Below are 25,284 nucleotides of genomic sequence, written 5' to 3' on the forward strand. Positions count from 1 at the left end.
TGTCCCTGAACTCTTCAGCTCAAAGTTACCACCCTACCACTTGAGCCAGAGTGCTACTTCCGGTTTTCTGGTGATTAATTGGAGATGAGTCTCATGGACTTCTTAGGGCCCAGGCTGGCTTTGAACTATAATCCTCAGATCTCAGCCTCCTGAGTAGCTAGGATAAGCCACCATGCCCAGCAACTACATTTGTTTTTATGGCAGGGTAAGTTAAGAAAACTTTTTGTATGCTAATACTGAGACCGGGGGGCCCTCATGTTTTAGCTTGGTTTTTTTTTCTTTTCTGCCTGGGCTGACTTTGAACCACGATCCTCAGATCTTAGTCTCCTGAGTAGCTAGGATTACAGGTGTGAGCCACCGGTGACTGGCTTGGCTTTTTTTCTTTTTGCCAGTTCTGGGGCTTGAACTCAGGACCTGGGTACTGTCCCTAAGCCTCTTTGTGCTCAAGGCTAGTGCTCTACTGCTTCAGCCACAGTAACTTCTGGCTTTTTCTGAGTAGTTTATTGGGAGTCTCATGGACTTCCTTGCCCAGGCTGTCTTTGAACCATGATCATCAGATCTCAGCCTCCTGAGTAGGTAGGATTACAGGCATGAGCCACCAACACCCAACATAACTTGGCTTTTTTACTCAAGGTTAGCACTCTTTCACTTGAACCATACTTTTACTTTCTACTAAGACAATATTTCCTCTGTGTGTGTGTGCGCGTGTGTGTGTGTGCGCGCGCGCGCGCGCGCGCGCGCACGTGCACGCGCGCGTGCGTGTGTGCTACTCCTAGGGTCTGAACTCAGGGCCTGAGTGCTATTCCTGAGATTTTTAGCCCAAGGCTAGCACTCTACCATTTGAGCCACAGTTCTACTTCTAGTTGGTTAATTGGAGATAAGAGTCTCATAAGCACGGGCTGGGAGATTGGCCTAGTGGTTAAAGTGCTTGCCTAGCATGCATGAAGACCCAGGTTCGATTCCTTGGTACCACATACATAGAAAAAAGCCAGAAGTGGTGCTGAGGCTCAAGTGGTAGAGCTCTAGCCTTGAGAAAGTCCAAGGACATTGCTCAGGCCCTGAGCTCAAGCCCAGGACTGACAAAAAAAAAAGAATAATAAAAAAAAGTCTCATAAGCTTTTCCTGTCCAGGTTGGTTTTAGACCTTGATCCACATATCTCTGCCTCCTGAGTAGGTGAGGTTACAGGTATAAGCCACTTACACCTGGCTATAAGAATATTCTCTATGGGGCCGGAGTTTTGGCTTAGTGGTAGAGTGCTCTCCTAGCATACACAAAGGTCTGGGTTCGATTTCTCACTACCACATATACAAAAAAAGCCGTAAGTGTAACTGTGGCTCAAGTGGCAGAGCACTAGCCTTGAGCACAAAGTGTCCAAGGACAGTGCTCAGGCCCTGAGCGCAAACCCTTGGATTGGCAAAAAGAAAATATTCTCTAAAACTTAGGGTAATCAAAGGAAAATTTCTTGTCAGTAGTTAATATTAATATGGAGTCAGGAAAGCATTTAAATAACACAATAGCACTTACGCCATCCAATTTTCACTTTGTGTGCATAAATCTTTCCTTTTACATAAGGCTGTGTTGGAGCTCCAGGCTTGTCCGGACAGGTGGTATATTTTACTTCACTACTGGGGTTACTCCTTCCTTCCATATTGTAGGAAAAAATCTGTTTGAATGAAACAAGATACTTCACTGACTATGGGAACTGATAATGTATAGTTTGCAAATATAAAGTAAGTTCTTTGAGAACTTCTGAGAACTAAATGCAAAATGAGGCTTAATTTCAAAGGAAAACAACATTTTTCTCCAGCAAAGTATAATTTTATATTAAAACATGACACAGGGCCGGGAGTTTGGCCCAATGGTAAAGTGCTTCCCTAACATGCACAAAGACCCAGGTTCGATTCCTTGGTACCACATACATAGAAAAAAAGCCGGAAGTGGTGCTAAGGCTCAAGTGGTAAAGCACTAGCCTTGAGAAAGTCCAAGGATAGTGCTCAGGCCCTGAGCTCAAGCCCAAGACTGGCAAAAAAATGACACAAAATTATAAATTATAGCTACATACCCTAAACTTGTATGTAGTGCTCCTCTGTAGATTTGATACAGTACATGAGATGTCTTCGCCATTGTATGTAGGTTTAAAACCTAATCCCTGGAAATGACAAGCAATGAATTCAGAATTAGTCAAACCTGGATTTAAGTTTTAGCTTCAAAATATTTTTCCATCTGGGTGATCCTGAGCAAGTGCTCCAGTCTTCTGAACTTCCAAATCTCCATGCTAAGAAATGGAGATCATTTCTACTTTGAATAGACCCTTTTCCTAGGAGTTAATGAGAATACACGCGAAAGTTCCTATATTAATTAAAACATAGAACATATCTCATAGTTTTATATCTATCTCTGTATCTACATATTTACTTTTTTTTGGTCAGCCCTGGGACTTGAATTCAGGGTCTGAGAGCTGTATCTGAGCTCTTTTGCTCAAGGTTAGTGCTCTACCACTTTGAGTCACAGTGCCACTCCTGGTTTTCTAGTGGTTAAGTGGAGATAAAAGTCACAAATACATTCTTGCTTGGTTTGGCTTTGAACTGCACTCCTCAGATTTCAGCCTCCTAAACAGGTATGAATACAGGCATGAGTCACCAGTGCCCAGCTATCTTATGTACGTATGTACGAGCGTAGGTATGTATGTATGTATGTAATAATTTACAGCTAGTTTTTAAAATTGACTTACCCTGTGAGTATAAAGTTGAAAGTTGAAAAGAATGAAATAGTTACCCACGCCTATCAGGAATCCAAGACCAGGAAAGAACATAGCTTGGTGGAATTATGTTAAAATGAGTCTCTGTGCTGATTCTGGTTGCCATTCCCTTTAGCTAATTTTCAGGACTACACAGGCTTGCCAAACAATGATGTGCACTGACCTCACCTACCCTGCACTGACTCCACCCACCCACTAACAATCTAAGGACTTAGGAATCCTTCAATTCTGGATTCAATTGATTAAGTAGAAATTTATATTTTTGCAAGTGAGAAATATATGCAAAATGTACATAATAATGAGCTTGAAGATTACAGTATGTGAAAGGAAACTTACAGTTCCTGGTTCTTCCATTTCCAATACATAAGTAAGATGGCTATGGGAGTTTACACTGGCTGGTGCACACCATTCTAGAGACAAACTAAAAATATCAGCTTCTTTCAGCTTAGGAGGCAAAGGTGTTGGGGGCATAGACCCGGATGTATAAAAGGCTGCGATTTCACTGAAATCACTGCAAAATTAGATTAGGATGAATAAATTAGTTTCAGATTTTTATGGAAGTACAGACTTTTAAATGCTGAACTAATTGAATGTACCTTAGGCCAAAGTTATTTCTGGCAGCTAATCTGAATGAGTATTTTGTAGAAGCAGTTAGTTTTAGGAACTTTTGCTGTTTCATGGTCCCCATATAGCAACTTTTGAAATTTTCGCCTTTCCCCTTGAGGAACACATGCAAAAAAAATTAAACTATTAGAAATTATAATGATTAACAAGACAAATTCACCAAAACAATAATCATAATCAAGTGCTTTTAAAAGTAAGACTGTATACCTCATCCCATTCTAGAAGGAAGCTGTTAATTCTGGAACCATTTTCATTACAGCCCTAAAAATATCAGAAAGATACAATTATAATGGCTGTTTTTACATACATATATGCTACATATGTGTGTACATGTGCGTGTAAGAAATCGATTTACAGCAATATTAATTATGGATATAAATTAATATGTTGAAATAAATTTTATAGATATAAAATATGCTGATCCTTTGCTTAGTCAAAATTTAAAGTTATAATACCCTCTATAGGGCTGGGAGTTTGACCTAGTGGTAGAGTGCTTGCCTAGCATGTACTAACACCTGGGTTTGATTCCTCCGTACCACATACATAGGAGAAAAAAAAGCTGGAAGTGGTGCTATGACTCAAGTGGTAGAGCTCTAGCCTTGAGAAAGCCCATGGATAGTGCTCAGGCCCTGAGCTCAAAAGGCCCAGGACTGGCCAAAAAAATACTCTCTAAAAGACATATCTAGATCTTATGTTCTGTTGTGTTTTATAAGTTATATACAATAAAGAAAAGCAACACAGGTCAATTGAGAAATATTACTAGTATGTTTCTAAGCAAGTGTAGAAAGGGCTAATTAAGTTTTAACTAATTATTACAATTACTGCTGATTTTTTTCGAGTTAGTTGACACTTGATCTCTGTAGAAAGAACAGAAAGACTGCTGTAAAGAAACGTATCAGACAGGCATAATACTAGATTTAAAATTCATTAGCCAGTAGGTAGTGTTTTACAGTGGTGCTGAGGTGCTTTTGTCCTTACCTTCCACTGCAAATTCAGAGTGCTTTTGGATCGGTTAATGAGTTTAGGTGCATTTGGACGATCTGGTTCACAGCCTTGTGTGGTGAAATGAACCACTTCAGACACGATTTTAAAATTGGAGCCTCTTCTAACTGCAACTCTAAGAATGTAATGACAATTACTATTAGTATGTTTTCAGACAGTCTTCCTAAGAATTAATGATAAAATATGGGTTTACAGAGTAAAGTTAGGTCCTGCCAGATGGCTATCAAAGCTTTTACTTTTTCTAAATGAAAGAAAGTGAACTAGCGCTAGATTTGAAGGAGGTTGTTTTGAAGCTTGAAGGACCAATTTGCTTGTAAAGAGCTAGGCTCACTGTAGGAAATGGAATTAGTGAATTGGTACAGATTAAAAAATTATGGCTCACTATGGGTTAGGTGTTGGTTGTGTAGGATGGAATTCTTACCTTAAAAAGTAGGTCATGGATGGTTGTAAATTACTCATGGTAAACGAAAGTTTGTCACCACTGTAAAGGAAAGTTTTCTTTACAATAGATATCATGCATATTTAAAAGCTAAGCAAGCAGTCCCTATCTTATATATTCAACTGACAAACATGATTCTCCTTGAAACTGGATCACTTGAGCCCACTTTATATGTGTACAAAATGGTTATAGTAAACTGGACACAGGTGGCTCATGCCTATATTCATAACTATTTAGAAGGTTAACATCTGAGAATCAGTTTGGAGCTTTCCCAGACAGGAAAGTTCATGAGACTCTTATCTCAAAAACCACACACACACACACACACACACACACACACACACACACACACACACACACACTGTGAGAAATAGAGCGGTGACTCAAGTGGTAGAGTGACAAGCTTTGAGCAAAAAAAGGTAAAAAAACCTCAGGGACAGTGCCTAGGCCCTGTGTTCAAGCCATAAGACTGGCTAAAAAAAGATAACAGCAATAATTTCTTTCCTAATAAGAACTCTGTAAATTGAATGAGCTAATTGGTATTGAAACTATTCAGTTCTAACAATCTGGTTTTTTTTATTTGTTTGTCTGTAGGTCATGGAGCTTGAACTCTGGGCCTGGGTTCTGCCTCTGAGCTCTTCAGCACAAAGCTACTGCCCTATCCCTTGAGCCACAGCACCACTTCCAGTTTTCTGATGGTTAATTAGAGATGAGTCTCATGGACTTTAGGATGGCAGTTTGGCCTAGTAGTAGAGTGCTTGCCTAGCATGCACTAAGACCCAGGTTCGATTCCTTAGTGCCACATACATAGAAAAAGTGGTGCTATGGCTCAAGTGGTAGGGTTCTAGCGTTGAGAAAACCCAAGGACAGTGCTCAGGCCCTGAAGGACTGGCAAAAAAAAAGTCTCACGGACTTACAGTGCCCTGGTTGGCTTTGAACCGCAATCCTCAGATCTTAGCCTCCAGAGTAGCTAGGATTACAGGCATGAGCCACTGTGCCTGGCTTGACAATCTTATAAACCAGTCAGTTTTGTGGGCTGACTTGGTAACCTAACACTACTTAAAAATGATTTCTGTACACAAATGTATTCAAAGCTTATTAAAAATGAGAATTCAACCTACAATTTAGATTTCTATATGTTAAGACAGCACAACTGAATTGAATTATAGGAAAACAGAAATGATTAAAAAGACTTACGTGTAAATATTTTTAAAATTTCCATTTTTTCCTGTAGTGGACATTGACAGTTCAAATGTTACTGGGAGTTTAGTATCATCACATTCTTCAGAATCATGTAAATTCCATGTAATCACAGCAGATCTGTTTTGAATATCAGAAACCTAAAACAGTAAAAATATGAGGAGCATACTTAAAAATTATAATGTAAGATTTAAAATATAGTCTTTTATTTAGTCTTTTCTGATGCTAAGTAGATTGTTCTCATATTAGCTTCTTATACACTATGATGGATCTCAGTGAGCCATGAATCCTGTCTATAACAATGCAATCCTGGCTCTTTTACTTATTGGATTGCTAAAAGAGATTATGAACTTTAAACCAGTTAAAAGCTGTATATTAAAATAGTCCTAAGGAAATATCCTACTAAATTTGCAGGTTTGACACTTGACAAAAATAAATGAAAGGGAATGCTTTTCATTTTAGTTACTTACAATTGGCTTCTCAATGATGAACCGACATGACTTTTCAGATTGTTTTGTGCATTCTAAAAGTAAGCAAACACCGCAAACACAAGATTACATTAGTAAAAAACAAAAGAAAGGAGTGGTATATTTATTATCTCAGTACAAATATTTCATTACTAAGACAACTACTCACACCAAACAGCTATTTACTTTACAAGAAGAAAGAAGTCTAAAGTGTGTGTTAAACGAATTCTAGCAAAAGAGAAATTAAAAAAAACCTTGTCTTAAATAAAATCATATAAATTGATTAGCATTGAAATTTGTGACATTTCACTGTCAGGCCTAAACAGGAGGTATGCAATTTTGTATAAGGCTAATTAAATTTTCATTTAAATTTATTTTTGTAGTACTGTGAATCAAATCCCTGGCCATAAATCCCTAGGGAATAATTCTATCATTGAGATACATCCCCAACTCTCTTCAAAACTTAAAAAAAATAATGGCATTTGCAGGGAAGTGGATGAATCTACAGTGAATCATGTTGAGTGAGACAAGTCAAGACCAAAGGAACAAAAGGCATGGTATCCTTAATATGTGACTATTAGATCCAAACAGTAAAAGAGCAAGGACTCAATAGCTGCATACTCAATGCTATAGACATGGTACGGGAAATATAAACACAATCACATAGACATAAAAACTTATGAATAGAGACATAATTTTTTATTACATAGATTAATATGTATCTATGACATACAAACCCTTAGCCTAATTTTGATTATGTTCTAAAATGTAAGGGCCAGTGATTGTATATAGAGATTCCCTTCTTGAATAATTGTTTGTTAAACACGTCATTTGAAATATGATGTAAAAATCAATGTTAATAAATTCTTTAATAAAAAAATAAAAAAAGAAACAGATTAATTGGACCATTTCATACTATTCCATCTCAAAAGAAGAGTTTTTTCTTTTGTAGGTCATGGGGTTTGAAATCTGGGCGTGGGCACTGTTCCTGAGCTTTTCAGGTCAAGGTTACCACCCTACCCCTTGAGCCACAGCACAACTTCAGGATTTGTAGTGGTTAATTAGAAATAAAAGTCTCATGATCTTTAGGGTCTTTAGTGCCTGGGCTGGCTTTGAACCTTGATCCTCAGATCTCAGACTCCCGAGTAGTTAGGATTACAGGCGTGAGCCACTGTGCCCAGCAAGGACAGTAGTATTTTTTTTACCAGTCCTGGGGCTTGAATGCAGGGTCTGAGCACTGCTCTTGAGCTTTCTCAAGGCTAGTGCTCTACCAGTTTAGCCATAGCATCTGGCCTTTTCTGTATGTAGTACTGAGGAATCGAACCCAGGGCTTCATGAATGCTAGTCAAGCACTCTACCAGTAGCCCAAACTCCTGGCCCAGGGAGAGTAATTTTGTGATTGGTTACAACACAGATGAACTTGGAGGACATTATACTAAGTGAAATAATTGTATAATAATTACATAATTCTACAAGTAGAAATGGAATGATGAAGAAGGAGTACAGAAGGAAGAGAGAAAATGGGGAGTTGCTTAGTGAAAAATTCAACTATTTCTCAGCTTGTGCTCTACTACTTGAGCCATGTCTCCAGGTTTTTTTTTTGCCAGTCCTGGGCTTCAGCTCGGGGCCTGAGCACTGTCCTTGGACTTTCTCAAGGCTAGAGCTCTACCACTTGAGCCTCAGCACCACTTCTGGCTTTTTTCCATGTATGTTGTACTGAAGAATCGAACCTGGGTCCTCCTGCATGCTAGGCAGGCACTGTACCACTGGGCCACGCTCCCAGCCTTAAGTCTCCAGTTTTTAAGTATTTAAACCCTGAAAAAGGAAATTAAAGCAGAACTGAGGAAATGGAAAAACCTCCCATGCTCCTGGATTGGAAGAATCAACATTGTGAAAATGACAATCTTGCCAAGGGCTATCTACAAATTCAACGCAATACCCATCAATATCCCAATGTCATTCTTTAAAGAAATAGAAGAGGCAATCCAAAATTTCAGATGGAATAATAAAAGACCCCGTATAGCAAAAACAATTCTTAGCAGAAAGAACAGAGAACTAGGAATTCCAATACCAAACTTTAGACTCTATTACAGAGCTATAATCATCAAAACAGCTTGGTACTGGCACAGGAACAGGCCTGAAGATCAATGGAATAGAACTGAGGACCCAGATATTAAACCACAGACTTATGGCCACCTATTCTTTGACAAGGGAACCAAAATAATAGAATGGAAGAAAGACAGCCTCTTCAACAAGTGGTGCTGGCAGAACTGGATAAGCACCTGCAGAAAACGGAAGTTGGGTCCTTCTTTGTCACCCTGCACTAGAATTAACTCCAAATGGATCAAAGACCTCAAGGTAAAAGCCAACACACTGAAAACTTTACAAGAAGGAACAGGAGATACACTAGGCCTCCTTGGCACAGGTCGAAACTTTCTTAATAATGATCAAGAATCACAACAAATCAGAGAAAGGCTGGATAAGTGGGACTGCATTAAATTGCTGAGCTTTTGTATGGCAAAGGACATAGCTAGTAAATTAATTAGGAAGCCTACAGAATGGGAGAAGATCTTCACCAACCACACAACGGATAAAGGCCTCATATCTAAAATATATCAACAGCTCCAAAAACTGAATCACCCCAAAACTAATCTCCAAAGAAACAACCATCCCATTAAAAGATGAGGGGTGGGGGTGGGGGAGGGAAATGGGGACCAAGACATGTGAAAGCGTATCAATGTATGGGAATTAATGCACCATGTATCTGGCAAATATCATGTAACCCTTCTATTAATTACAATAAAAATATATGAAAAAAAGAAATCCAAATCAAAACAACTCTAAGATTCCACCTCATTCCAGTTAGAATGGCCAGGATCAAGAAAACTAGTAACAACAGATGTTGGAGGGGATGTGGCCAGGAGGGATCACTACTACACTGCTGGTGGGAGTGCAAACTTGTTCAACCACTATGGAAAGCAGTATGGCAGTTCCTCAAAAGACTCAACATAGAGCTCCCCTATGACCTACCAATTCCACTACTAAGCATTTACCCAACTGTCCAGAAACTAGGACAGACTAAGTCCACCAGCACAACAATGTTCATTGCAGCACTGTTTACCATAGCAAAGACATGGAACCAACCCAGATGTCCCTCAGTTGATGAGTGGATCAACAAGATGTGGTATTTGTACACAATGGAATTCTATGCTGCTGTCAGAAAGAATGACATTGCCCCATTTATTAGGAAATGCAAAGACTTAGAGAAAAAATCATATTAAGTGAAGTAAGCCAGACTCAAAGGAACATAGGCTCAATGGTTTCCCTCATTTGTCATAATCATTAGAAACCTTGGTCTCTCCTAGCAGAGATTTGCAATAGAGCAAAACCTAGATACATAAGGCCATATAGTATGACGCTAAATGAAAGGACCTCTAGGATATAGAAACAGAAGCCATATAATGAGTGATTGCTGTCCTTAATGTACTATGTTATCTCTCATCTCTTTTGCTATCCCTTGATTATGTCATATCGTTACAGTATCTCACTTTGTTATCTGAAAAATTGGGTATAATTGTATTTGGTTATTTGAAATTGGATAGGGAAGGGGGGAAAACAAGATGAGGGGTGGGCGTGGGGGGGAGGGAAATGGGGACCAAGACATGAAAAAGGGTATCAATGTATGTGAATTAATGTACCTTCTATCTGGTGAATATAATGTAACCCTTCTATTAATTACAATAAAACATATATGAAAAAACAGTAATAGGGCTGGCCTAGTGGTAGAGTGCTTGCCTAGCATGCATGAAGACCCTGGTTTGATTCCTCAGTACCACATACATAGAAAAAGCCATAAGTGTTGTTGCTGGAGCTCAAGTGGTAGAGCTGTAGCATTGAGAAAGCCCAAGGATAGTGCTTAGGCCCGAGTTCAAGCTCCAGGACTGGCAAAACAAAACAAAGAAACCCAAAATAAAAGCAGTAATAGCCAGGCTTCAATGGTGTGGGCCTATCATCCCAGATTAATTGGGAGACTGAAATAAGGAGAATTCAGTTCTAGGCCCAACCTTGGCAAAAAAAGTTAACCAGACTCTATCTCAGCAGAAAGTTGAATGGGGTGTAAATAGGAGGAGTGAAGTCTAGGCCAACATAGGCAGGAAACAAGAGTTTATGTGAAAAATACCCAGATCAGGGCTAGAAATATGATCAAATGGTAGCGCATCAGTCAAATAAGTGAAAAACAAAACAATAAAACAAAATAAGTGCATTATAGGGCCGGGAGTTTGGCCTAGTGGTAGAGTGCTTGCCTAGCATGCACAAAGTCCTGGGTTTGATTCCTTGGTACCACATACATAGAAAAAGCTGGAAGTGATACTGAGGCTCAAGTAGTAGAGTTCTAGCCTTGAGAAAGTTCAAGGACAGTGCTCAGGCCCTGAGTTCAAGCCCAGGACTGGCAAAAAAATAAGTGCATTGCTCAAGCAGTAGCACACTTGCCTGTCAAGTGTGAAGCTCTAAGCTCAAACCTCATTACCATGAAATAATAATAATATGTGACTAATGAGAATTTACAGGTAGAAGTACAAAAAAGACAAAGAAATGGAAGTAGAAAACAACATTTAAATATTTAAAAGGCACTGAGAGTCCTAAAGATTTCTATGCTCATTAGCAAGGAAACTAAACTAGATTTACCTTTCAGTGATTCATTTGAAGATTGGATTTCATTTTGTTTTCCAGTTGATTTTTGTTTGTTTTCTCCATCTCTTGATTTCTGATTCTTTCCATAATTACTCCCAGCCCTGGCAGGTCTAGATGCAGTGGGTACAGTCGACTCAGTGCTGGAGGTGTTAGGAGCACTGGGCTGAGCTCTGGATGCACTGGATGTGTTGCACACACTGGGCTCAGTAATTGATGTGCTCGAAGCACTAGAGTCAGTATCAGATGTGCTAGGAGCACTGACCTCATCAATGGATGTGCTAGGCGCACTGAGCTCATCACTGGATGTGCTCGGAGCACTGAGTTCCTCAGTGGGTGTGCTCGGAGCACTGAGTTCCTCAGTGGGTGTGCTCGGAGCACTGAGTTCCTCAGTGGGTGTGCTCGGAGCACTGGGCTCATCAGCAGGTATGCTAGGAGCACTGGACTCATCACTGGATGAGCTAGGAGCACCAGGCTCAGCACTGGATGAGCTAGGAGCACCAGGCTCAGCACTGGATGAGCTAGGAGCACTAGGCTCTGCAGTAAATATGCTGGGAGCATTGGGCTCGGTGATGGTAGTGCTGGGAGTACTAGAATCAGCACTGGATATAACAGCAACCCTAGCCTCAACACTAGATGTGCTGGGAGCACTAGGCCCAGCACTGTTTGTCCTGAGATCACTCAGTGTGAGAGGAGCAGTAGGCTCAGTGCTAGATGTGGGGGGAGCACTGACTGTGAGGAGATCAGTAGGCTCGACACTGGTTGTGCTGGAAATACTAGGCTCAACGTTGGGTTTAAGAGCAGCATCAGGCTCAGCACTAAATGTCCTGGGAGCCCCAGTCTCAGAAGTGCTTGTGCTGAAATCACTCAGTGTGAGAGGAGCACTAGGCTCACAGCTAGATGTAGTAGGAGCACTGAGTATGAGGTGATCAGTAGACTGGGCACTGAGGAGATCACTAGGCTCAGCACTGAATGGGCTTAGAGCACTGAGCTCAGTGCTAGATATGAGAGGAGCACTAGGCTCTGCATTAGTTGTGCTGGGTGTCATGGGCTCAGCACTAGAAGGGCTCGAAACACTGAGCTCAGTGTCAGTTGTGCTGGAAGCACGGGTTGTAAGGAGAGCACTGGGCTCATCATGGATGATGTAGGAAGCACTAGATGTGCTTGGAGCACTGGATTCATCACTGGCAGTGCTGGGATCACCCGTAGTAGTGAGAGAATTCTCAAGAGTATTAGGTTCATTTTGGAAGATGGGGTCGTTGGCCGCATTGGCCGAGCTGAAAGAGCCCGAAGGATTCTCAGTAACGGACGGGATTTCAATGCTGTCAGTAGTGGTAGTCGTGGAAGCACAATCGGCGTTGTCAGTGGTGTTGGAGCAAAAAGTAGTGTCAGCGGTGACCGTGTCATGGGCACAGTCAGCAGAAGTGCTGGACGTTTCTTTGGGGGTGTCAGTGTTGGGAGGAGTGTCAACAGTGTAAGGACTTGGAGTATTGTTGTCAATGCAAGTATCCAATGGATTATACACAGGGTAAGCGCTCCAGGTATTATCTACAGTGTACATGTGGGGTGCACTATTATCAACAGTGTAAACAGTTGGAGTATAATAAGCAGGAGTCGTGCTAGTAGCTTTGTTTTTGCGTCCACCGGGGCGGTCTTTCGTTCTCTTCTTATATTCACCTGGCTTAGCAGGCCTTTCCTCAAATTCATTATAATTTGCTCTTCCATAAGAGTAGGTTTCTAAAAGAATGATGTTTAGTAATTATAATAATTACATGTTTCGAGTTCTCTTTTTAAAATTAATCAACAAAAGAACACTTAAAATCTGGCTTCACTTCATTTTTTTTTGGAAGGGAGGATTTGGTCATGTGGCTTGAACTAAGGGCCTAGGCACTGTCCCTAAACGTTTTTGTTCAAGGCTAGTGCTCTACCATGTGAGTCACAGCTCTACTTCTGGTCTTTTAATGCTTAATTGGAGATAAGAGTCTCACAGAGTTTCCTGTGTGGGCTGGCTTTGAACTGTGATTTTCAGATCTCAGCCTCCTGAGTAGCTAGGATTACCAAAGTGAGCCATCATCAGTACGTGGCTCTTGACCAAGTTCTTTCTTTTTTAAATTTTTAGTGTTGGGGTAATGTATAGAGGGGTTACAGTTACATTCGTCAGGCAGTAGGTGTATTACTTCTCACACACTGATAACCCCCTCTCATGTTTTTGTCCCCATTTCCCTCCCTCCTCAACTAAGTTCTTTTATGGTTTTCAAGCTGGATTTTATAGACTCAGTCAGTACTTTGGACTATACCAAAGTACAAGAAATATTAATGGAAAATTCTGTTTAAGGAGTCTTTTGCCTAAGGCAAACCTAAGAGTGTATCATCATGTATACAGGATTGATGACACAATAAGGCAGATGTTCATGGAAATGTTGTTTCTGCTTTTTTTTCCTTTTATAAGTCAACTAAGGCCATTCATTTTATTAGTATATACTGGTTGCTTAATTAGCATATATTTTTATTAACATATATTCATTGTGTAATATCTGCTAATAAAAATACAATTGGTTGTACTGTGATATTTCTATCTATGTATCAAACTCATTCATCTCTTTTTTAAATTATTCTCCCTTTCTCTATTTTCTTAAAACAATTGAATGGATTTCTTTTTCTCCCATACATGCAGGTAAAGTACTTTGCTCATACTAATAATCATTTGCTTTCTTGGTTCTTCTTACTTTCCCCTAATACCTACTACCCCCAACAAAATCTGCCTTACATTCCTGTCATCTAGTATCTTCAGTGTGTATTAACTAATACACTAAGGGACCACACCCTGGTATTTTCCACATGAATATATTATATTTCAGTCCAATTAACTGCCTGTTGTTATGCTCTCAATTTGTTTAATAAATGCACACTATTTTCTATTGAGGAAAAGTATACAGTACCATGGTAATCTGGGTACACATATGTTGCTGGTGCTGGTGGAAGAGCTGGTAGTGGTGGGAATGTTGGCGGCAGCTGCTGCACAACAGGATCTTGGTAGTAAGTTACTGGAAATTCTCCTTGAGCAGGAGGATACATTAGGTGAGTAGGAGGTGGATACAGAATAGGTGGTTGTGTCATATATTGGGATCCATATGTTGTAGCAGGTACTGGCAGGTTGTAGTCAGTAATCTGGGGCACAACAATAATTTTTCGAATTCCATTTTCCTCAACCACCTAAGACAAGAGGGCACAGGAAAGTAAGAAGACATTATTGTAACAATTGTAGTAGCTAATTAAGATTAATTCACATACTCAGAGGCAAAAAAAGGAGGGGGTTTACTGACTAGTAAAGTGATCCAAAGTCAGCAGGTAAATTAGGTAAGAAGGCTAAGAGGGATTTGGTTAAAAGTCATTAATTTTGAACAATTACTTTTAAACGGATTGCTTTGTGGGGTGCCAGTGGCTTACCGATAATCCTAGCTACTCAGGAGGATGGAATCTGAGGATCACAATTCAAGGCTACCCCAGCACCACTTCTGGTTTTCTAGTAGTTTATTGGAAATAAGAGTCTCATGGACTTTTTAGTGCCTAAGCTGGCTTTGAACCACAATCTTCAGATCTCAGCCTCCTAGGATTATAGGCATGGGTCACCATGCCCAGCCACATCCAGCTTTTTCTGTGTATGTGAGTCTGTGAGACTCATCTCCAATTACCACCAAAAAGCTGAAATGGAGCTGTGGATCAAGTGGTAGAGCAGTAGCCTTGAGTAAAAATGCTCAAGTACAGCCGGGTGCAGTGGCTCATGCCTGTAATCCTAGCTACTCAGGAGGCCAGCCCAGGCATAAATGGACCTGAGACTCTTATCTCCAATTAACCTATAGAATGGGAAGTGGGGCTTAGCTCAAGGGTAGGGTGGTAGCCTTGAGATGAAGAGCTCAGGGACAGTGACCAGGCCAAGTTCAAGCCCCAAGACCCCCACCTCAAAAAATGCTCAAATACAAAGTCCAGGTCCTGAGTTCAAGCCCAAGGACCAGCACCCATGCACGCACCCATGCACGCACGCACGCACACACACACACACACACACACACACACACACACACACACACACACACACACACACACACACACACACCCCAATTGCTTTTTAGTAATAACAAGGACTGGAGCTATAGTTTGTTGGAAGAGCATTTGCCTAGCATGGGAAAGGTCTAGGGCTATATTCCCAGCATAGCACGAGTGTAAAGATGATTACAATAAGATGAAAAAATGGCATTCCAGGATTCTTTTCCTAGGACTTTGTTTGTGTGCTGGTAGTGGAATTTGAAGTCAAGCCTCATTTGCCCTCGTTTGGATTTTTTTTTCCTCACAGCTGCCTCTGTAACACTTGAGCTGTGCCTCCAGTTCTAGTTTTTTGTTGGTTAATTGGAGATAAAGTTTCTCAGAATTGTCTGCCTGGCCTTGAACTACAATTCTTAGATCTCAGTCTCCTGAGCAGCTAATATTTATGAACACTAGTACATCCCCCAGCCCCAGAATTTCTTTTATCGAACAATGAGGTAGGGAAAATATTAAATGATTAATTAAATGAATAATTAAATGATAATTTAGAGCTAGACAGCCAACTGAAAACAATGCTAACATACCTGGGACATATATCCAGGTGGCAGATAAATAGGTGGTAAAGTACCACTTGGTGACATCAAAGGTACATCAGCAGGTCCTAAGAAAATCAATAATAAATTAATAATCATGATATAGCTTGAAACAAAGTTACAGGAGCCAGTTAAATTTGCCTTGTAAAAACAGCACTGAGCCTTAACAATGGCATGCGATTTTGAAAGTGTTGTTCATTCACAAAGACAATTCAATTATCAGAGACAAATCACAACTAAGGAATAATAAAAAACATGGGCAATATTTATATTATAAAATGATGGCAAGATTGCTAATACAGATGAACTAGAAGGTATTTGTATGTGCATCCATCTATCTATCTATCTATCTATCTATCTATCTATCTATCTATCAATCTATCTATCTATCTATCTATCTATTCCTAGCATTGGGGTATCTCTTATCTCTATCTCTGTATCTCTCTTTTTGGTTTTTTTTTGTTGTTGTTGTTGTTGTTGGTCATGGGGTTTGAACTCTGGGCCTGGGCTCTGTCCTTGAGCTCTGCAGCTCATGGCTAGTGCTCTACCACTTGAACCACGGCACCACTTCCGGTTTTCTGGGGTTAATCGGAGAAAGAGTCTTTTGGACTTTCATGGCCAGGCTGGCTTTGAACCGAGATCCTCAGATCTCAGCCTCCTGAGTAGCTAGGATTGCATGTGTGAGTCACTGGTGCCTGGCTTCTCTGTTTCTATGTCTCTACCAATGTTTCACTATCTCTATTTATCTCTCTATCTTTTTTTGCTGGTTGTGGGGTTTGAACTCAGGGCCTGGGAGCTGTTCTTGAGCATTTTGCAAGGCTAGCACTCTACTTCTTTGAGCCAGGCTCCATTTCTATTATTCTGGTGGTTAATTGGAGATAAGAGTCACACAGAAGGGCCAGGAGTTTGACCTAGTGGTAGAGTGCTTGCCTAGCATGCATGAAGACCCGGGTTCGATTCTTTGGTACCACATATGTAGCAAAAACCCAGAAGTGGTGCTGTGGCTTCAAGTGGTAGAGTCCTAGCCTTGAGAAAATCCAGGGACAGTTCTCAGGCCCTGATCCCAAGCCCAGGACTGGAAAAAAAAGTCACACAGAATTTCCTATCCAGGCTGGCTTTGAGTGTGGATTCTCAGATCTCAGCCTCTTGAGTAGTTATCATTACAGATGTGAGCCACCAGCACCTGGGTTCTATATTTCTTTATGTCTATTTTTTTCCAAATCTCCGTTGGTGCCTCTCATCTCTCTCTCTCCCTCTTCCTCCTTTCCCTCTCCCTCTCCCTCTCCCTCTCTCTCTCTCTCTCTCTCTCTCCCCCCCCCCGTCTGTTTATGTCTATCTCTACTTTGTGCTGGTACTGTGGTAACTCCATGTCTTTTTTTTAAATCATATTTGTACTGGTACATTTCTCTTTTTATCTCTCTATATCATTGTTTCTCTTCATTTCTCTTGCTATCTGTCTCTTTTATCTATCTATCTACCTATCTATTTATCTATCTACCTACCTACCTACCTACCTACCTACCTACCTACCTACCTATCTATCTTTCTCTCCCTCTATCCATCATTCTCTTTCATTCTATCATTTTCTGCATTTCTCTCTGCATCTGTCTATTTAGTTCTGGCACTAAGATTTCTCTCTATCTCATTCCCCCCTTATATATGTATGTATCTATGCGCCTGCTTATCTTGTTTTCACGCTATCTTTTTTGTTATTTTTTTTTTGCCAGTCTTGGCCTTGAGCTCAGGGCCTGAGCACTGTCCTTGGATTTTCTCAAGGCTAGAGCTCTACCACTTGAGCCTCAGCACCATTTCCGGCTTTTCTCTATGTATGTGGTACCGAGGAATCGAACCCAGGTCTTCGTGCATGCTATGCAAGCACGTTACCACTAGGCCAAACTCCCGGCCCCTCACGCTATCTTTTTAAAAATATAATTTTATTGTTACTATTAAGGTGTTGTAGAGAGAGGTTACCATTTCAGAAGTCAACTAATGAGTAGATTTCTGTTTTGGAAAATGTTACCCCTTCCTTCTCTTCCTCCCAGTTTTCCCCTCCCATCCCTGCCCACAAGTCACATAGATCATTTTCTACATAGTGTATTCTGAAGAGAATGATTGCATTTGTTCACCCTTCCTGGTCCCTTTCTGCACCCCCATGCCCTTCCCCCAAAAAGATCCAAAACAAAAACAAACCACTATACCTCCACTACCAACACCAATAATCACACACACACACACACACACACACACACACACACACATTTTATATTTCCTGGAATTCATTACGATAAATAGCACTTTAAGTGTTCAGAGAAGTTACACCTTTGGATTCCTCCTAAGAATGCCTAGAGTCCCATGTAGGTTATCATGTCCATTTATATTTTTGATCTAGCTTCCACATATGAAAGAAAACATCCATCAATTGTCTCTCTGAGCTTGGCTTGTTTTACTTAGCATGATTTGTTCTAGGTCCATCCATGTCCTTGACAAATGACATAATCTTTTTTTTATACTCTGTTCTCTACCCTCCCCCCCTCAAGCTGGTACCAGGGTATCTTTCCCTTTCCCCTTTATCTTCTCCTTATCTTCCTTTATATCTCTTCATCTCTCCCTCTCTCTATCTCTCTGTCTCTTTATCTCTCATCTATTGTTTATATTTCTCTTTCTCTTTGTCTCTCGTTTCTCTGTCTGTGTGTCTGTCTCTTTTGTGGTTTTACTGACCTGTCTCTATCTCTTTCCTGGTTGCTCTTTATCTTCCTATCTCATTTTCTTTCTGTTTCAGTCACCACTTTTCTTTCTTTCTTTCTTTTTTTTTGGCCAGTCATGAGGCTTGAACTCAAGGCCTGGGCACTGTCCTTGAGCTTTCTTTTTTTTTTGTCAGTCCTGGGCTTGAGCTCAGGGCTTGAGCACTGTCCTTGGACTTTCTCAAGGCTAGCACTCTACCACTTGAGCCTCAGCACCACTTCTGCCTTTTTGCTATATATGTGGTACCAAGGAATCGAACCCACGTCTTCATGCATGCTAGGCAAGCACTCTACCACTAAGCCAAACTTCCAGCCTCCTTGAGCTTTCTTAAGGCTAGCACTCCACCACTTGAGCCACAGCACCACTTCTGGCTTTTGTGTATGTGGTTTGAGGAATGGAACCCAGGGCTTCTTGCACTATATACCACCAGGCCAAACTCCAGGGCCCTGTCTATCTCATAGCTCTATTCCTATCTCAATTTGTCTATCTCTATTATCTATCTATGAATCTATGACTCCTTTCTCTCTGTCTCTCTCTTTCTGTCTCTCTGTCTCTGTCTGTCTCTGTCTGTCTCTGTCTCTCTGCCCCCCCTCCCCCCTCTGTCTATTGTATCTAATGGTTTTACTAAGCTGTCTTTCTCTTCCTGTTCCTCCATTTTTCTCTCTTTCTGTCTCTGTCTCTGTTTATCTGTTTATCGCTATGTCTCTGTCTCTATCTCTAATCTGCTATCTATCTATCTATCTATCTATCTATCTATCTATCTATCTATCTATCTAATCTTTTTCCTGGTATTGGCTTACCTATCTTTCTCTCCTTTCTCATCTCTCTATTTCTCATCTATTAAACTATTTTGTGCTCGTACAGGGTATTGTTTTTTGTCCATTTTTAGTCTCTATCACTCTATCATGCTTACTCTTTATACACACAGACACACACACAGACACACACACACACACACAGACACACTGGCCTTCAAGCATGCTAGGCAAGTATTCTACCACTAGGCCAAACTCCTGGTCTTTACTCTTACTTTTTTATCTCTTTCTGCCACTTTCCATCTCTCTATTACTGCATCTATCTTTTTCTCTATATATTTAGCTTCTGTTTCTTTCATCTATGTTTCATCTGTTTATTTCTCTTCTATTTATCTATCTCTGAATTGCTACTTCTCTATGTCCATTTTTCTCTATTTTCTCTATTCCTCATTCTCTTTCTCACTCTATATATCACTCTTGCTCTCTGTTCTGCTCTCTATCACTCCCATTGTCTCATACTCCCTCTGAATCTGTCTATTTAGAGTTAGTACTGGGTATCTGTCTACCTCTCATCCATGTCTGTCTGTCTATATCTATCTAGCTGGACTATTTTGTGCTGTTATTGAGGTATCTCTATCTCTTTGCTTCTCTCTACATGACCTCTGTATTCCTCCAGTTTTTTCTACCATTCTTTTATCTCACATTGACCTATGTCTTTATCTATGTAAGTGTTGCTACTGGGGTGTCTATTTGGTCTCTATGTATCTATGTCCTATCTATCTATCTATCTATCTATCTATCTATCTCTCTCTCTCTCTCTCTCTCTCTCTCTCTCTCTCTATCCATCTATCTATCATCTATCTATCCATCCATCTGTTTATCTACCTACCTATCTATGGTACTAGTATACCTTTTATCTCTTTTCAGTCTTTACTTCTATCTCTCTAAAGATGTTTCTATATATGTCTCTTTGCTTTTACCAGTCCTGGTGACAGAATTCAATGCCTGAGTACTGTCTCTGTGCTTTCCCTCAAGGCTAGGTCTCTACCACTTGAGCCACAGCAACACTTCTGGCTTTTTTTATTCTTATGTATGTGGTACTGAAGAATCAAACCCAGGGTTTCATGTATGTTAGGAAGCACTCTACCACTAGGACAAACTCCCAGCCTCTGTATGTCTCTTGTCTCAATTTATACATGTATGTATATATCTATTTTGTGCTGAAATTGGGGTATCTTTCTATTTCACTCTCAATCACTCTTCGTATCTATTATTCTCACAATCTCTTTCTATCATTCTCACACTATTGTCTATTTCTCATCTGTCAATGTCTATGTCTCTTAATCTATTTTTCTCTATCACCCCTCCCTCTCTTCTCTTTTCTTCATCATTATCATCACCATCTTTTATGCTGGTGAATGCTTATCTTTCTCTATCACCTATCTATATAATTTTCTTTATCTGTCTATTTTATTTTAGTACTGGGATATTTCTCTTTGTCTTTCTATTTATCAATCTTTCTAACAATATCCATTTTCGATTTCTCTCCATCTCTCTTTACCTCTCTGTTTCTCACCTGTGTTATCTTACATCTGTCTCCACTATGTATGTATGCATGCATGCATGCATTTACGTATATGTATGTATGTATGTCATGTGTGTATGCATGTGTGTATGCATGTATGTGCATATGTACCAATGTATGTGTGTATGCATCTATCTATCTATCTATCTATCTATCTATCTATCTATCTATCTATCTAGTCTTTTGAGCTGGTACTGTGGTATCTATCTCACTCCCCCTTTTTTTGTGGGTCATGGGGTTGAACTTGGCCTGGGTGCTGTCCCTGAGCTCTTCAGCTCAAGGGTACCACCCTACTCTGGGCCAGGGCAGTGTCCCTGAGCTCTTCAGCTCAAGGGTACCACCCTACTCTGGGCCAGGGCAGTGTTCCTGAGCTCTTCAGCTCAAGGCAATAGACCTACCCTTGAGCCAACCCCCACTTCCCATTTTCTAGAGGTTAATTGGAGATAAGAGTCTCAGGTCCTTTTGTGCCCATGCTGGCTTTTGAACCTTGATCCTCAGATCTCAGCCCCCTGAGTATCTAGGATTACAGGCATGAACCACTGTGCCTGGCTTTACTCACTTTTTTTTTTTGCCAGTCCTGGGGCCTGAACTCAGGGCTCGGGCACTGTCCTTGGACACTTTTTGCTCAAGGCTAGAGCTCTTCCACTTGAGCCAAAGCATCACTTCCAGCTTTTTCTGTGTGGCACCAAGGAATCGAACCCAGGGCTTCGTTCAAGCTAGGTGAGCACTCTAGCACTAGGCCACATTCTTGGCCCCTTACTCTCTTTCTTTATATCTATTTTGTGCAGGTACTGGGGTATCTGTCTTTCTCATGATCTTCTTTCTTTATCCCTCCCTCCCTCCCTCTTCCTACCTACCTACCTTTCTCTATCACCTATCTTCCTACCTATTTGGCTATTTTGTGCTGGGTATCCCTATTTTTCTGTGTCTCTTCTATCTCTCCTGTATCTTTTATTTTCTCCCTATCTCTTTCTCTTTCTGTCACTATCATTTATCTATTGCACATGTGTGTGTGTATGTATGTATGTATGTATGTATGTATGCATGCATTTTGTGCTTGTACTGGGGTATCTCTACCATGCTCACTGTCTAATTTTTTTTGTCGGTTGTGGGGTTTAAACTCAGGGCCTGGCACTGTCCCTAAGCCTCTCTGTGCTCAAGACTAGTGCTCTATGTATTGAGCCATGGTGCCATTTTGTGTATGTGGTACTGAGGAATCGAACTAAGGTCTTCATGCATGCTAGGCAAGCACTCTACCACTGAACCACATTCCTGGCCTGTCTGTCTAATTTTTGTTGCTACTGGGGTGTCTATCTTGTTCTCTATCATATCAATACGTATCTATAAATCTTTTGCTAGTACTGTGTATCTGCCCCTTTCTTTATCTCTTTGTTCCTCTGTCATCCTCCCTCTATTTCAGTCTTCTTCTATCTCACTCTCTCTCTCTCTTTTTTTGTTGGTCATAGGACTTGAACTCTGGGACTGGGCATTGTCCCTCAGCTCTTCAGCTCAAGGCTACTGCCCTACCCCTGGAGCCACAGTGCCACTTTCGGTTTCCTGGTTATTAATTGGAGGTAAGATTCTCACAGATTTTTTAGTGCCTGAGCTGGCTTTGAACTGTGATCCTCAGATCTCAGCCTCCTGAGTAGCTAGAATTATAGAGGTGAGCCACTGTGCCTGGCTTCTCTATACCTTTCTATACATCTTTCATTTACCTATGCCTCATCAATGTATCTATGTATCTATTTTGAGCTGGAACTGAGATTTCTGCCTCTGTCTACCTCTTTATGTCTCTATCTCTCTATTAATCTCTCCCTCTATCTTCTATTTCTCATTTATGTCTGTCTCTTCATCTATTTCTATAACTACATCTTGAATCTGTCTGTTTATCTGTCTATCTATCTATCTATCTATCTATCTATCTATCATCTATTTTTTTCTGGCATGGATATCTAGCACGCTTTTCATTGTCTCTATTTCTTTGACCATCTCTCATTATTCCTTTCTTTTTTTCTGTCTCTCTCTATATACATCTTCATCCCTCTTTCTCTGTATTTTTGTCTCATATATCTATTTAATGTCTCATTATATATCTAATATTTATCTATGGATCTACGTATCTGTTTATATATATATTTTTTTCCTGGTACTTGTATCTCTTGCTCTTGCTTTGCATTTTGTGATGGTACTGGGTGAAAGATTCATCTTTGCCTTATTTCACTAGGTCAAACAAAACACCAGGTGCATGCTTGACCACATGCCTGATCACAGGCAGATCATGTCAACTTAGGCCTGGCTGAAAGTCCCTGTCACCCTAGGTGGGGCATGCATTCTACTCTGGACATAACAGAAATTACATGCCCTCAGCTCCTCACCCTGAGTAACAACAGCATATGTACCACTTTGTTTCTTTGTTAAGGCCCATATAAGCTGGACCCCAAATCCACCTCCTCACACAACCTCCATACCTGCAGTAATGTCTGTGCCCCTTGCTGGCAATAAACATTCCTAGCCTGTTGAGAATAGAGTCCCATCAAGTCTGATCAATTTCTTTTTCCTTCTCTTCCATTTTCCAATCCAAACACTGGGGGATCTCTATCTATTTCTATTTCTCTGTTCTCTCTCTCTCTCTCTCTCTCTCTCTCTCTCTCTCTCTCTCTCTCTCTCTCTCTCATATATATATTTTCTATTTTTGCCTTCTGGGGTATGAACTCAGGGCCTGGGCACTGTCCTGGGCTTTCTCAAGGCTAACACTCTACCACCTGAACCACAGCACCACTTCTGGCTTTTTTCTGTGTATGTGGTACCGAGGAATTGAACTCAGGTCTTTGTGCATGCTAGGCAAGCATTCTACCACTAGGCCAAACTCCCGGCCCTCTTATATAACTTTTATATGAGTTTTAGTGTACCTATCCTCTTTTTCTATCATCGCTCTTATCTCTCTAACTTGCTATCTACCTATTGATCTATATTATCTCTTAGCTCTCTACCACTAGGCTAAACTCCCTGCCCTTATTTTCTTTCTTTTTTTTAACCTGGCACCATTTTTGTTAGTTTCTAAATCATCATCTGGAAAGAAAACATTATTGAATAACATAATTAAAAATAGCTCTGATAAAGTAACAGTCACTACTATATATCATGAAGCAGGTATAAGGTGTTTTATAGTCACAGAAGTGTAATACAGTACTATCCTGTAGCTATAATATTACCGGATATAACTAAAAAGGCAATATTAAGACTTGATTCTATTTTTCCAGCAGATGGCACAAAGGATGGTATGACACAGCTCTAAAGAAATGTACTTTTCTTAGATAGGATTTCCTTCCACCAGCAGCACAGTTCTAAGTACTCACTCCCCTTTTTCTTTCTTCCTCTCTATTTCTTTATCTCTATTTCTTTTTAAAATATATTTTAATTATAATTAATAGAAGGGTTACATTATATTCACCATATAGAAGGTGCATTACTTCACAAACACTGATAACCTTTCTCATGTCTTGGTTCCCATTTCCCTTCCCCTACCCCCTCCCCTCATCTTGTTTTCCCCTTTCCTTATCCTATTTCAAATAAACAAATAAACATATATACAATATAGCAGGTAACAAGGTAAGATACTATAACAATATGAGATAATCAAGGGACAACAAAAGATATGAGAAATAACAGTACATTAAGAACAATAATCTCACATTATATGGCTCTTGTTTCTATATCCTGGAAGTCCTTTCATTTCCTATTTCTTTATCTCTGTTTATCTTTCAATTTCTTTTTTATTTTTGCCAGTCCTGGACTTGGGCTCAGGGCCTGAGCTCTGTCCTTGGGCTTTCTCAAGGCTACCAATCTACCACTTGAGCCACAGCACTACTTCTGGCTTTTCTATGTATGTGGTACCGAGGAATCGAACCTGGGTCTTCGTGCATGCTAGGCAAGCACTCTACCACTAGTCCAAACTCCCTATCTCTCTATTTTTTTTTTGCCAGTCCTGGGCTTGAGCTCAGGGCCTGAGCACTGTCCTTGGACTTTCTCAAGGCTAGAGCTCTACCACTTCAGCCTCAACACCACTTCCAGCTTTTTTCTATGTATGTGGTACTGAGGAATTGAACCCGGGTATTCGTGCATGCTAGGCAAGCACTCTACCACTAGGCCAAACTCCCGGCCCCCCATCTCTCTATTTCTATTAGTCATCTATCTCTTCCTCTCTGTATCTCAATCTCTGTTTCTATATATCTCTGTATATCTTTATCTACCTTGATCTCTCTCAATTTCTCTCTATTATCTTTCTCTATCTTGCACTGGTACTGGGCAATCTCTATGTATGTGCGTCTCTGTCTATACATCTATTTGTGTTAGTATTGAGGTGTATCAGTTTCTTTTAAAAAAATCTC

The 25,284-nt window shown here is 40.4% G+C and overlaps 1 protein-coding gene across 1 annotated transcript in view; it reads right to left on the bottom strand.

The window, feature by feature from the left end:
- LOC150041065 (fibronectin type III domain containing protein 3C1-like) overlaps nt 1-25,284 on the bottom strand; it is a 46,285-nt gene that overhangs the window by 14,878 nt on the left and 6,123 nt on the right. The window contains exons 5-16 of the mRNA XM_090327124.1: nt 15,806-15,882; nt 14,120-14,393; nt 11,178-12,917; nt 6,495-6,547; nt 6,022-6,164; nt 4,807-4,866; nt 4,362-4,500; nt 3,591-3,644; nt 3,356-3,477; nt 3,096-3,270; nt 2,064-2,150; nt 1,526-1,664 (exon numbers count right to left, since the gene is read on the bottom strand). Coding sequence (XP_090183250.1) covers nt 1,526-1,664; nt 2,064-2,150; nt 3,096-3,270; nt 3,356-3,477; nt 3,591-3,644; nt 4,362-4,500; nt 4,807-4,866; nt 6,022-6,164; nt 6,495-6,547; nt 11,178-12,917; nt 14,120-14,393; nt 15,806-15,882 — 3,063 coding nt within the window. The remainder of the gene's footprint in view (nt 1-1,525; nt 1,665-2,063; nt 2,151-3,095; nt 3,271-3,355; nt 3,478-3,590; nt 3,645-4,361; nt 4,501-4,806; nt 4,867-6,021; nt 6,165-6,494; nt 6,548-11,177; nt 12,918-14,119; nt 14,394-15,805; nt 15,883-25,284) is intronic.

Source organism: Megascapheus bottae, chromosome X (genome assembly GCF_031878675.1).
Source record: "Megascapheus bottae isolate mThoBot1 chromosome X, mThoBot2.hap1, whole genome shotgun sequence".
Classification (NCBI taxonomy): Eukaryota; Metazoa; Chordata; class Mammalia; order Rodentia; family Geomyidae; genus Megascapheus; species Megascapheus bottae.